Source organism: Myotis brandtii, unplaced genomic scaffold (assembly GCF_000412655.1).
Source record: "Myotis brandtii unplaced genomic scaffold, ASM41265v1 scaffold115, whole genome shotgun sequence".
Lineage (NCBI taxonomy): Eukaryota > Metazoa > Chordata > Mammalia > Chiroptera > Vespertilionidae > Myotis > Myotis brandtii.
Window position 1 is genome coordinate 16,011,713 of NW_005353967.1, and position 13,800 is coordinate 16,025,512.

Here is a 13,800-nt window from a genome sequence, read left to right on the forward strand (position 1 = left end):
TTGCATTCATTAGGAGACTTACCATGTCTGTTTCTCTTTTTGTGGTATTAAGGTTGATCTGTGGGTTCAGATGTTCTTAGCTTGATCCATTCCATTATAAAGTTTTCCATCAGCTTTTCTCCTAATCATTTTAGCAGCCATTGCTGATTATTACCAGAATCCCCTATAGACATTATAAACAGAGTTAAGAGTTTCTGAATTTGGGAACCCTCACCTATTTTCAGTTTCTCACCCCTGATTTATTCTTGCATCTTGGTCATTGATTGTCTCTTTTTTAGTCTATAATAGGTTTATCATTCTCTAATGCAGTATCCCCCAAAGTGTGCTACATGAAACACAACACTGCAAAGTACATTGTGAGAACATCCTGCTGAGTTTGGGGAATGTCACATTCTGTTTTTTAAAATATATTTTTATTGATTTCAGAGAGGAAGGGAGAGAGAGATAGAAACATCAATGATGAGAGAGATTCATTGATTGGCTGCCGCTTGCATGCCCCATATTGGGGATCGAGCCCACAACCCAGGCATGTGCCCTGACCGGGAATCAAACCGTGACCTGGTTCATAGGTTGACACTCAACCACTGAGCCACGCCAGCCAGGCCCATGTTCTGTTTTTCCCTCAGATTTATAATACTGGTGAACCTGTTAAAATTCTGAGGACTCTGTCAATAACCTTGATTTATCCAGCATTTCATCAACTTACTGGACCACTCTATTCTTTTATTATTAATCCCTATTAAGAATCCTGTTTAGAAAAACATACTTTTTTGAAATAAAAAGAAACAGTGTTTGAAATGTATCTCAAAGAAAAGGGGGAAGGTAGAAGCAATTGCCCCATCCTCCCATGTGAAGGTCCTGATTCCTTAGCCCTGGCACCCTCTGGAGGGGGAAGGTAGAAGCAATTGCCCCATCCTCCCATGGAGCTTGCTGATGTGAAGGTCCTGATTCCTTAGCCCTGGCACCCTCTGGGGAGAAAGAAGAGTCTGAGAACAAATCAGAGTTCAGACAGCAGAGAGAACTGGCACATCGTAACATGACTTGTGTTAATATAACCACTTCTTCATTGTACTGGTTGCTTCAATTGCTGTGTTTCTTGTCAGCAATTACCTTTATAATCAACATAGGTTATTCAAAATATGTTAATTACTGATAAGGAACTAAAGCCCAATTCTAATAGTCACAAAAACAAAAAATTTGGTTGCTTTCTTACATTACAAACTTATACGTGCACACCACACACACGTGTGCACGCACACACATATACACACACACACTCCCCAGAGCACACTTTGGTTATTTTATTTCAGGTGCAGTATTGGTACATGAGGAATAATAGAGGGAATCATAACACCCATGGAGAGCGTTGGTTTCAGATAGCAATTCCAGAGTGGTTTTCATGCCAGAGGCTCACATCCTGTCTGTGGTTCACTACGGAAAATGGAGTTGAGCAAAATGAGGGACAGAGACCAATTTTCCTTTGCTCTAAAGACACCTCACGCTTTGTACAATAAGTGTTTTCCATTAGAAGGAAAATGCTGCGCATTAGTGCTCCTGAGAAAAAATAGTGATTGCCAGTAATGCCATCAGGAAACGATTTTTAAAATGTTTCACAGTATAAGCACGAATCAATCATTAAGTAGGGGAAACAACTTACTTTGCAGACTTGGAACATTAATGACAACATTTTTTGAAGGTAGAGTTATTTTAGGAGAGTGTGAATTTTGATTTTAGGAACATGCACAAGGGATAGAGTATGAAGTGCAAGTCAGAATGCTTCATTAAAATAAACAAGAACAGAGCCAAGACCCAGAATACACGAACCTCTGTCCTGTGAGTTTCGTTGGGGAGAGTGGAACAGGATGAGACATGGCTAAATGAGGCATCACCAATAATCTCAAGAGTAGACTCGGCATCCTTTTTGTCGTGCTGGGCTGCTGGTGCCTGGTCATGTGCTATACTGTGGAGCTACACTAGGCCTTGGGAGTTGATTTTTGTAATGAAAAGTATATGGTGCTTTCAATAAGCTTCTGTTTAAAAATTATCATGATTTAAGATGCTTTTCAGAAAATGCGGACAATGGAAAAGACTACATTAATTAAATATTTTTAAATGATAGACAACCCTTTCTGACTTGTCACAGACCTGTTCTTTATGACAAGTTACCCTGATGTTGGCTGATCATAGAGGGAAAGGTCAAGTACAGGTCTCCACTGTGGGCATTATCTTCCACTTACTAGGTGGCTTCCCAAATCCTACCCTGAGGACTGTACGAGGGCTCAGCTCAAATATGTGATGTTGGGAAGATTGAAGCTAGAGGATGGGACATATGTCTGGAAATTACCCTAAGAACATTATTTTAAAATGCAACTTAGGGTAATAAATGTGCATTTCTTGAGCATAAAGCAGTTGAAAACTGCATTTGTTGCACCTCTAGAAGATTATTTGGTGAGTCACCGAGCCAGGAAACAGATGTAAAAATTCTGACGTAAGACGCTTAAGAGGCCTGAATGATGATCTCTGTTCAATCCTTTATGAACTGAAGCCCAGAGGAAGGGAAATGACTAGCCCAAGGTTACATTTTGCCTTGTGGTTTAAAAGATTTCATTCAGTTCTCAGCTTAGAAGAAACTTTGTTCATTTTTAATATGGCACATGGGTGCATTTTACACCTTGAGTTTATAGTCTGGTCTTGAAAATAACCAATGATTCAGTTGGCGCAAAAGAAGGATGACGGTGAGCCAATGAAAGGAAGGCCAATCTTACTTCCTGCTGGTGTCAGATTTTCAGGAGCTGAGTGCCATGGCTGTATGTCGTCTCAGACTCCAGATTCACTCCCCTGATGTTCCAACAGCTGGTGAGCAGAGAAAAGTGTGAAAATGATAAACGCAAATGTCAACCAGCAGGTTGCAACTAAGGGCTAAAAACAGGGAGATTGAGGGAACTGTCGCTGGGTATCAGCGCAGAAGGTTTCCAAAAACTCCATAATGGGTCTAAGGAAATTTCCCATGAAGGATGAAGTTTTAGGATCAGAATAAAAGTTCAGTGTTAACTAGAAAAACCCTGCACCAAGATTCTACTGCTCCACTTGGCTTAACGGGGCATTTGGACTTTTATGTCTTTCATCTTATGTGTTCTTATTTTAAGGACAACAATGCTCACCCTGTTTAATTTCCAGAGGAATGGGAAGGTAGTTCTTTTATGTCAACTAAGGGGGAAAGTTGTGTTGAGACACTAGATTGAAAAGTTCTTTGTAGTTTAAAGTTTGTTTCATTCTAGTAGCGTTTGGCTTTTAATCGCCCAAATTATGACTGTATTACTATTTCTTTACTTATTTAAAAAAATGAGGTATTCTATTTTTATGTCCAGCAATGTACCGGCATTTTGGTCACGAATCAAATAGGATGATTAACTTTACTCCCCAAGAATTCTGCTTTCTGAATCAGTGAGGTTTTATTTAACGAATGTTTTTTGAGTTGGAAGTTCTATATGATGATTACACTCTCTAAGGTAAAATGTGTGGAAAAAGGTGACTGACCTTGAGAAATATACAACTGCTGTGTTGGAGTTCTCTCAGGGTTGAAGTGGAGTAATAAAACCAGAAATCACAGAACGGTTTTCCATTTCAAAGACAGGCTGTCTGACCTTGCCTAAATAGTCTACGTAGAAACCAAGAAGGAACACGGAGAGGGAAATTGAGTTCCCCTCCAGGTGACACTCACCACAACCACCTCCATTAATACATCTGGGATTACAACGTGTGCCATTCACTTTAGGGTCCAGCAAGCTCTTGCCTAGAAATGTATTTCTATTCTTACTTGAAAAAATTCTGATCAAATTTCTATACCCCCTTACACCCACATGCGCACGTTAATTCCCCACCCTTCCCCCAATCATTCTTGTTTTTCAGTCTCCCTGAACTAGGGATATGGCAGATAAAAGAATTCTTTCTGATAGATATTTGGCTCTTTTTGAACAAGTTTTCTCTTGAAACCATTAAGGGGACTTACCAGATACCTAGACTCACCAGTATTTTAGATTCCTTGTTCACACTCAGAGGAAGGAAACTACATGGATTACTGGCTTCCATCATGCCTGGCATTGCCCCATTTGTCAGTAATCACCTCCTCACCGCCTCATTCAATGGGTGATTGTTCGTTCTCCATGTCCTATTCTTGTGCCCTGGCTGCCCGTCTGCTGGCTAGGAGGCAGCACTGCAGTGTCTCAGGTGAGCTGGATGGAAGTGTTGAGGTTTGTGTGGGTTTCTCTTTTTTTAGATTGTGTAATATTAAACATCAGGAGTTCAACTGGGAATATTTGTTTTTAGAGGAGGAATGGCCTTCTTCATTCAACGGCTGGGAAAAACAGTTGAAATCATGAAAGTGTGTTGTGACCACACAGGCATACTTTGTCTCCTAATGCGGTGAGATAGGACATAGAACATTCTAGGCTGATTTATATTGCTCTGACAATGAGGGGGCGGGGGGAGGGTTTTTGTGTTTACCTGGTTAAATGAGGGAGGTAAGACCAGGGACCGTCCCAGAGGAGGCACTCTAGACTCGGTGCAAGTCAGAGGCATCCTCAGTGGGTGTGTTTTCAGTAGTTAGTGAGTTCCAGTGTTCGAGGCCCAGGATCTGGATTTGAGGTCAGAAAATCAAGTCACTCCCATGGAAATGGATTGCTTTTTCTTTGTGCCCCAGTGGCATCTAGAGTCATGAATGACCTAAACCTTTGAGCGGAGTGTGGAGTGCAGACTCTCCTCCCCACCTCCTCTTCCCCTCCCTCTCCAGGAGCCTTGTGAGGACATTTTGCTCTTCATTCCTGCCAGGCCTTGCTTCCGCATTCTCTAACAACCAAAGATCCTTGTCGAGAGGGCAAAAGTCACAAGCATTTTTGTCATTAGAATGCCAGCGGTTATGTGTATCCATCTAAATAATACAGGCTTTGAATAAATGTGGCAAGGATTATAATGGCTTCTTGTTAATGACTGGAAAAAAAAGCAGGAGGGCCCCCGGGCTACACATCTTCCCCACCTGTGTTTCCACGCACCCTCTGCCACATGGCTGAGCCCCAGGGAGGATGGTCAATGGAACAAGTGCAAAGAAAATGGTTTGCAGCAAGAGCCTTTCTTTTCTTCAAATCAAAATCCCCCTTTGCCTCCCCTTTAAAACCCCATATTAGAGGGTTTGACCAGAAAAAAAGGAGGATAGACTATGCCCTGCTGTTGCTAGGTAACAGAAAAAAACCATAGCGATATTGGAACGATTTTCCCTAGGAACCTGGCTACTCTTGCTAAGTGATTTGTGTAGTGTTAACAGATTTGCATAATGGTGAGGCTAAAGGGTTTTCATCCTTCAACTCCTTTCTCCCCATCCCTTACCCACATCAACAAAATCCCAGATACATTATTTGTCTTGAGGTCAATTCTTGATTTTAAGATACTTGAGGGAAGGTGCTATGCAGATAAAAATACTATAGTTAATTGCATGTAGCTAGAGTATGCACTGTATTTCTAAGATCTTGAACCCATTTTTAAAAATAAATGGGTACCAACGTGACTGGTGTGGCTCAGTTGGTTGAGTATCGTCCCGTGCACCAAAAGGTCACGGGTTTGATTCCCAGTCAGGGCACATGCCCAGGTTGGGGGTTCTGTCTCCGGTTAGGGTTTGTACAGTAGGCAACTGATCTCTCTCTCTCTCTTCCCCTCTCTTTTTCTCTCTCTCACCCCTTCCTCTCTCTCTAAAATAAAAAAATATTTTAAAAAATAAGTAAATAAATAATAAATAGGTATTACCCTTTCTCAGCAATAGCAGTGTTTTCACAGCCTACAAATGGTGACAAGTCTGTTTATTTGACACGTCCCTAGGAGTATTTTATGAAGGTTATGTTTAGCCACAGGAGACATTTGTACACACAACCAAGTATATCTTAATCGCACTAATTAGATCATTAGATGCCTGTTTTGTTTCTTTCTCACTGGATTCTGCCATTCTCCTTGTGGCTGGCTGAGTCATAGTTCACCTGCCTTGTGGGTCTCATGCTGACTCCCCTGTGACCTGTGCTGTTTGTCTGTTGCAGATTTGGACATCTCCGAGGCTGAGTTCCCAACCCCCCCTGACTCAAACCCACCCGGCCCTGAGCTGCAGACATTTATAGCAGAAGCAAAGCTAAATCTACAGACACTGACCAGGCAAGATGGGGAAACTGGAGATGGAGCCGAAGAAAATATTGTTTACCTCTAATTGTGTTGTCATTATTTTTCCCAACAAAACAGAACACTGACATTTTGGGGAGAATTTTTATTTTCCTTTCCTGATATGTGTGTGACTGTGTCCAAATTGCTTTAAGAGTAATAATTAATATTTCATGCAAGTTCCTTTTGGGGGGCATGAGTCTAATAATTAAATTATTGAAAGCAGCTCTGTGTGTATAATGGTTAACTTACCATACCTAATTTCAGATTTCTGGAGGAGAAATTAACTTGAATAAGCAGAAATATTTTCAAAGTTCTGACTCTGGACTGAAATTGCACATTGCATTTTCTACTGAATCATCTGGTTTTTGAAATGCCTTTTAAGACCCAGATGAAGCAATTTGAATGGAAAGAATGATATTCATGATGGGCGAACTTTCACAATCACAGCAGTTGATTACAGCAAGTGGCCTCCCTGCCCCAGAGACAGAGGAGGCAGTGGGAAAGGCCTTTTCTTGCTTAGTTTTTCCATGCTAATTGCTCTTGGGGACATCAAAGGGTTGCTCCTGGTGGTGACCTGTCACAGTCCCGGTGCAGCCAACGTGTGCTATTTGGACACTGTTCTGAGCAGGAGGCCACTCTGCCATGGACACAATCTGGACTCTTATGACCTGCGCCACATGCTTCGCAGATGCACTTCCTCAGCCCAGTGCTGGTTGTTTTTCAAGCCACATCTTTCAAGAGAGCCCAGAGGCAAAGCTCCAGCGCGGTCAATTTTGCTGTAAATAGTGAAACTCCAGTAGTGCCCTCACTTCTCTCATCTGGTCCTGTCCTGCCAGGCCTGGGAGCACCAACTACCACTCGCTAGAAGCATCTCTCCCTCAGTTCCTTAAGGACAGGAACTGCTCTCTCGGCAAAGCTTACTGCCTGTTTGTGATTTTCCACAAAGGAAAGCTCTTACGTTCTGTCCTCAGAGTAATATGGGTCTCTGTGTGAGAAAATAAACCAGAAAATGTTTTCAGCTTGTTCTTCAGAAATACTTGTACATGTTTCGGTCAGTGTCAATAAATGTCCTTTACCTGTCTATTTTACTTTGAAATTTTAATATTGTGTAGGACCATAGTAAAATACATATATCACACACAAATACAAGCTCCTCTTATGAGAATGAGGTAAAGGAGGAGTATCAATTCACCTAGAATTGTAGCCCTTCCCAGGAGGGAGCTATGATAGGAAGGGGAAAAATTCATCGAGATTCCGTTGTTTGCTTGTTTTTTTCCTAAAGTTGCCAGTTGAATATCTAGTTGATATTTTCCACTTAGGCAAGTTAAATCTTAGTGTTTTTTTAAAGGAGCCTTTTGGGGGGCACTCTTTTTCTGACTCTTTTTGCTTTTGGCCATTTTGGTCCCAATCCTATATAATAAAAGGGTAATATGCAAATTGACCCTAACAGCAGAGCAACTGGGAATGACTGGTCACTATGACACACACTGCCCACCAGGGGGCAGACGCTCAATGCAGGAGCTGCCCCCTGGGGGTCAGTGCACTCCCACAGGGGGAGCTCTGCTCAGCCACAAGCCAGGCTGCCGGCTGCCAGCACAGCGGTGGTGGCGGGGGCCTCTCCCGCCTCAGCAGCGCTAAGGATGTCCGACTGCAGCTTAGGCCTGCTCCCCACTGGCAAGTGGACATCCCCCGAGGGCTCCTGGGCTGCCAGAGGGATGTCTGATTGCCAGATTAGGCCCGATCCCCTAGTGGACATCCCTCGAGGGGTCCCAGACTGCGAGAGGGCACAGGCTGGGCTGAGGGCCCCCCCCCCCCCGCCCCGAGTGCACAAATTTTTGTGCACTGGGCCTCTAGTCATATTATATTAAATTCAGAGACTAATTTCACAGAATGCATACAGTGTATTAAAATTTTAGTCAATTACTTCACCTCCAAGCTGAACTCCTACTAAATTATAAGATGCAGCTTCCATTCCTAAAGACATTTAGAGAAAAACAAACCTGTCTTTCCTCTCTTGCCAGCAAAGTCTATTCCAGAATCTGTGTCCCTGGAATAAAAACCATATAGATATTTCAGTCTATATCCTTGCTCCAATAACTATAAATAACTTCTTTTTTTTCCCTAACAGTGGATATGGAAATTACCACATGTGAAAATATATAAAAATGTTCCAAATCTCCATGGCACTCTTTAAAAATACGTGTGCTCAGTTGGTTTTTAAGCTCTGCAAAATCTAGGTATTCATGTCATCACCCTGGGAAGCCCTAGAACCTTTTGAGATACCTCTACTGTATTCATAGTTTCCTCTTTAATTTTATAATTTTTCAACTAAATATAACTGAGTTTCAAAGCTTGCTTGATAAGTTCTTCCTTTTCGCTTTGGCCTCACAATGTAATGAGCTCGGATCTCAACAGAGGTCACTATGTGGCTCCAACAGAAATTCCAGCTAACCTTTAGAGTAGAGTAGAACACCCTATTTCCCAGCATAATACATTTCCCCTCAAAGGATCTACTTTTCCTATGAACCAAAGAGCTTAAAGGAGACAGTCAGCTCTTGAGAGATTTGTTGTGGGGGAAATAGCAATGTTTTTGCTCTGTCCCAGGCTGCATGCGTTAAGTGCCATCTCATTTACAGCCCAAGCTACTCTGCATTTCATCAGGACTGCATAATGACTGCACTCATGCAGCACCTTCCAGCCCACCTACAACAGGAACTCTGCTCATTCAGAAAAGGGTAAAATAAAAATACTTGTTGCAGAGGTGTGGTGGCTGGGTGTATGCAGTAAGAGTTATGAAAGGCAAAGAAGGTAAGAGTTATGTAAGGTAAAGGCGAGCCTAATTAAATCATGGGATGACAGATAAAGAAGAAGAAAGGAGTATGTCCTCCTTCCTGTGACCTAGGTCCACCTTTCAAAGTCAGAATCAACCTGAGGTTATTAAGGTTCAACCTCTCTGTCCGCATAGCAGTTGAGAGTTGTTCTAGGTATGCCACTTCATCTCCGTAGGCTCGGTTTCCCCATCTATAAAACAGGGGTGCCTACCTTATAGAATTGTTGTGAGAATTAAATGATTAATATATGCAGTGTTATTAGGACAGAGCCTGGGACTTAGAAATCATTAATATATGCTAGCTTTTATTATCATATCATTAAAAATCTCTTAATAATTGCCCAGTCTTGTCCCAGCCCTTAGGCAATGGTACCTGCACATCCAGAAACAGTGAATAGAGAAGTCAGATGCCTGGAGGAGGCTTGTCATAAGACCTGGACTAGGGTTTCACAAGATTAGTTTCAACTTATTTGCATCCCTAAATCTCCACTCAACTTATTTATTCAATAAATATTTATTGACTGTCTGCTAAAGGCCAACCAATCTGTTAGGAATGAAGTTGAGATGAATAAGCCTGCAAGTTGTTGGAAAAGACAAACACGTGAACAGGTATGAAGAAGTACAGTTGCTTTGGGAGCTCATAGGGAGAGCATGTTGGGGCCAGGAATACACAGAATGGAGGGAGTTGTCTTAAAGCAGCAGATGCCTGAGGCTTGAAGGAGAAGTAGAGAGTCGGAGAGAGAGTGGGAAAGACATTCTGAGCAAGGAGAGCAACCCAGACAAAAGTCTAAAGGCACAAAACAAAAGTTGTGAGAGAGATGGGAGCACACATTTGGAGGTACTGCAGGGCGAGTTCCTCCCCTGGATTAAGGTGTCCAGTGAGAACCCCCTTCCGTCTTGCCCTCTCTCGTGCACTCTTGGACTAGTGAGGAACACAGAAGTTTCTCTCAACTTGGTAACTGATCTGGTTCCAAGGCGAGCCAGGCTATCAGGAATGTGTCCTCTCCTCCTCCCCTCACCCTTCCACACCCACCTCCACCATAAAGGGTTGTGGTCAGATGGCCAACTGGATAGCTGCTTACTGGACCCCAAGCCACAAGAAACCAAGAATAAAGGAAACCCTGGAACTACATGAAGATGCTATTAGAACAGAGGGGTCCAGAGGGTGCCTTGGGGTGCTCCTGAGACAAACTGATGACTTATATGAGTCCAAGCACAGGTTTAAGTGAAGGGGGAAAAAGAGAAAAAAAAGTACATACTTGGCTCTTCTGATTTATTTTCTTATCTCTGTTTTATTAAGGTGTTTTGGGGGGTACGTGTGTAGAGGAACATATTCCTTTATTTCTTCATCTTGCTTGACTCTGTGTTGGTTTCTGTGTATTAGATGACACAGCCACCTCTCCCAGACTTGAAGGAGTGGCCTCATCTAAGAGGTGGACCTTCCTGTCACCCCTGCCCTGGCCCTTGGTTGTCCCTGGAGCCTTTTGGTTGTCCAAGCAGCCTGTTTTCTTCTGCAGTGGCTCCAGTAGTGAGTGTGTGCAAAGACCTGCCCTGCTGTCCCCGTGGGGCTGACCTCAGGCAGCCTCTAGATTTAGGCTGGGAAGCCTGACCCTCAGGCAGCAGCTGTCAACACAAGCCTAAGTCCTGTTGGCCACCTTACCAGGAGATCTGGAGGTGTCTCTTGGGCGACAATCACAAAAATAGGAGCTCCAGATGAGTCTGTAAGTTCCTTTCCGGCCACACCTAGGCGGAGAGGGCATCAAGAGGGGGTCCTGGTTTATTCCGCCAGGGCCCTTCATGGGTCCCTAGGGTGCCCACACCAGGAGCCGGCCCCACAGGCCAAAGCTCCCCAACAAGCAAACAGGCCAATTTTTCAAAAAAGACTGGGGAGTATTTCAGCCTCTCTGTGCAGTGCCCTGGGGTGGTGGCCTGCCCGGAACTGTCTCTCTGACAGTTCCAGACCCATGGGACCCAGAGAGAGGGAGAGAGGGAGAGGGAGAGAGAGGGAGAGAGGGAGAGAGGGTGAGAGGGAGCCATGTAGCAATATACGTATTTTAGTTTTTTCTCCCTGAATACAAATTATATCATACTACACATCTGTTCTGAATGTGCTTTTTTTCTATCACATAACAATACATATTGCAGATATTTTTGTGTCAATATATATAGATACAATTCATTCAACTTTTTCATAGTTTATACTGTACAAATAAAATATTATTTAAAAATGTTACCAATAATGAGAATTTAAGTTACTTTTTTTTTTACTCCTCATCAAGGACACGTTCACTGACTTTAGAGAAAGAGGAAGGGGGAGAGGGAGAGGGGGAGGGGGAGGGGGAGAGGGAGAGGGAGAGAGGGAGAGGGGGAGAGGGGGAGGGAGAAGGAGAGGGAGAGGGAGAGAAGATGGTACCCTCTGAGGGGGGAATGTTGCCTGAGGTTTCAAAAAGGAAGAGAGCACGCAACTGTGGCCCCTGAGTACTGGGGGTACAGAGGACACGCCCCAGCGCCCCTGAAGAGTTTCCCTACACGCCCTGGCCCTCCGGCGGGCCAGCGCTTTAGCAACAAATTCTGTGGAACGGGAGTCTGGTGCTTTGCAAGCCGCGGGCTCTGCGCTGGGCTGGGCAGTGGGCCGCGGGCCCTTTAAGCGTCTCAGTGCCTCCCAGCCTTGGGGGCTCCTGGATGCGCCCTGCCCGCTGCTTTCAATGCCAGGTGTTTGGGGGCACCTCTCTCAGGTGCAGGTGGGAAGAGTTGAGGTGCCTGGTGGGAAGAACTTGGAACTTCTCACTCCTCGGGGAGGAACTGCAGGTTTGTGAAGCGCCCCCACCCCGCACCCTCCGCGCCAGGGCTGGGGCTTCAGCCTCTCCCACCGCCTAGAGGTGAGGAGCTGCCCAGCTGGTCCCGGCCTCCTTCCAGGAAACGTGTGTCCTGCGCGGCTGTAGATGCAGCGCCGCCACCTTGGTCGCCTCTGCTTTATTTCCTGACTCACCATGGCTCCCGCCTCCTCCCAGGCTACACGCCGGGCTCTGTGAAAACGGAACATGAAAACCAACCATGAGAAAGGAGTAGAGGAGACACATTAAGGGAGATCCCAGCATAATCTTAGGATGATTACCAGAGCTCTCCGTGTTCTTAACTACCTACCTCCCATAAACCAAGTGTGAGAAGAGGCAGTGAAAAGATATTTTAAAAAGCCAAACAGACTTGAGCTGTGCTTGCTAACTCCGCGGCCAGGGCCGCAAGGGTGCGCAGGCGGGTGGGCGTGGGGTGGAGGGGACACAGGCACTGCGTGGGGTTGGGCTCCACGGAGCTCCCACGCTGGTGGAATCCAATGAGGGTAGAATGGCCTGGAGTTGTAGATCCTGCAACCTTGCTTCGGACCTAAGTTTACTTATCTGTGAAATGGGGTAATAATAATGGCCATGCCTGGCGGGGTGAGAACTCAATGCATTAAGCCCCGTACAGCAAATGCCACAGGTAACCCCTCTAGAAATGACAGCAGCTGTTATATGCTGGTGGTAGGGTAGGAAGCAGGTGAGCTTGGGCATGCTCAAGAACTAAAACAGCTGGGGCATGACTTTAGTTTTTCACAGCCCGTCGTCCTTGCCCTGAGAGATGTCCGCGATCAAAGCCTGCTCTGCTGCTGTGCTCAGGGTAAGCACTTTATGACGGGTACTGAGTGAGGGGAGGAGTGGGTGAACACCAGTCTGGAAGTCTGAGATCAAAGAGGCGGCAGAACTAGACCTAGAACCCTGATCCCGTTTCCATTGCATTCTTGGCCTCTGGCTTGTGAACTCAAAGCAATCACTTCAAGTTGATGATTGAATATTATTTTGGGTGAAGTGACTTGAAGGGGGACCATGGTTCAGTAGTTTTGTAGATGCTTCATGGCTGAGAAACTTCAACATGCCGTTAATTGAATCCTACTTGTGTGCCTACCATAAAACTCTTTGAAAAGCAGAAAGTCAGGAGTTTTAGATACGGCCAGCAGCCAAGAGGCTCACACAGACAACTGCCTGGGACAAAGCATGAACTTGGTGAGAAAATCGGATTCTACTTCCTTTGCTAATTTCACTAGATACTATAGTTACATGAGAGAACTGGCCCTCATTTCTGCAAGAACTCCCAGTCCCGCCTCTTCTAGTGACCCCTCCTTTATTCATAAGCCCGGGGTCCCCTACAGGTTCCTGGTCTACTTGGCTCCTCCCTAGGCAATCTGGGGATAAATTGTCCCAGGGCCAATGTGCCCAGGCTGCACAGAAGTCCAGTCACCGAGGAAGGTTAGGGAAAGTCCTCTCGTTCAGAGACACATTGAGTGTCCTATTTTACATCATAAAAGGGATCTAATTTTTCTATTAAAATACTAGGAGTACAGGTTAATAATAGCAGATTTTGTAATCAAAGAAAACACGATAATTTCAAGAGAAACATCAAAAGTGCTTTATTCAAAGTAATGTCCATCGCTAGCTACACATTTCCCCCATCTTTCAGGTAATTTGTGGATATCGCCCCACTAGAACTTTTCTTGTTTTGAGGCAAACCATTCAGAGACCCAATTTTCCACTTCTTCGTACGTTTTGAAGTGCTGCTTCGTACGTTTGAAAGTGCGTGTGCCATCGATCGGAAGGAGTGGTAATCTGAAGGAGCAAGTTCTGGTGAATATGGTGGGTGGGTTAATACTTCCCAGGCAAGATCTTTTAACGTGTCTTTAACTGGTTTTGAAGTGTGTGATGGTGCGTCATCATGAAGCAAAATTACTTTGCCGTGTCTTCTGG

General features: G+C 44.5%; 1 protein-coding gene across 8 annotated transcripts in view; it reads left to right on the forward strand.

Moving 5' to 3' along the window:
- ARHGEF28 (Rho guanine nucleotide exchange factor (GEF) 28) overlaps positions 1-7,276 on the forward strand; it is a 224,342-nt gene extending 217,066 nt beyond the window's left edge. For 7 of the 8 annotated variants that reach the window (XM_014549703.1, XM_014549713.1, XM_014549710.1 and 4 more), the window contains one exon: positions 6,078-7,276. In XM_014549703.1, the coding sequence (XP_014405189.1) occupies positions 6,078-6,241 (164 nt within the window). In that variant the 3' untranslated portion in view covers positions 6,242-7,276. The remainder of the gene's footprint in view (positions 1-6,077) is intronic. The other variant, XM_005858025.2, reaches the window with a different exon arrangement.
- The last annotated feature ends 6,524 nt before the right edge of the window (positions 7,277-13,800 follow it).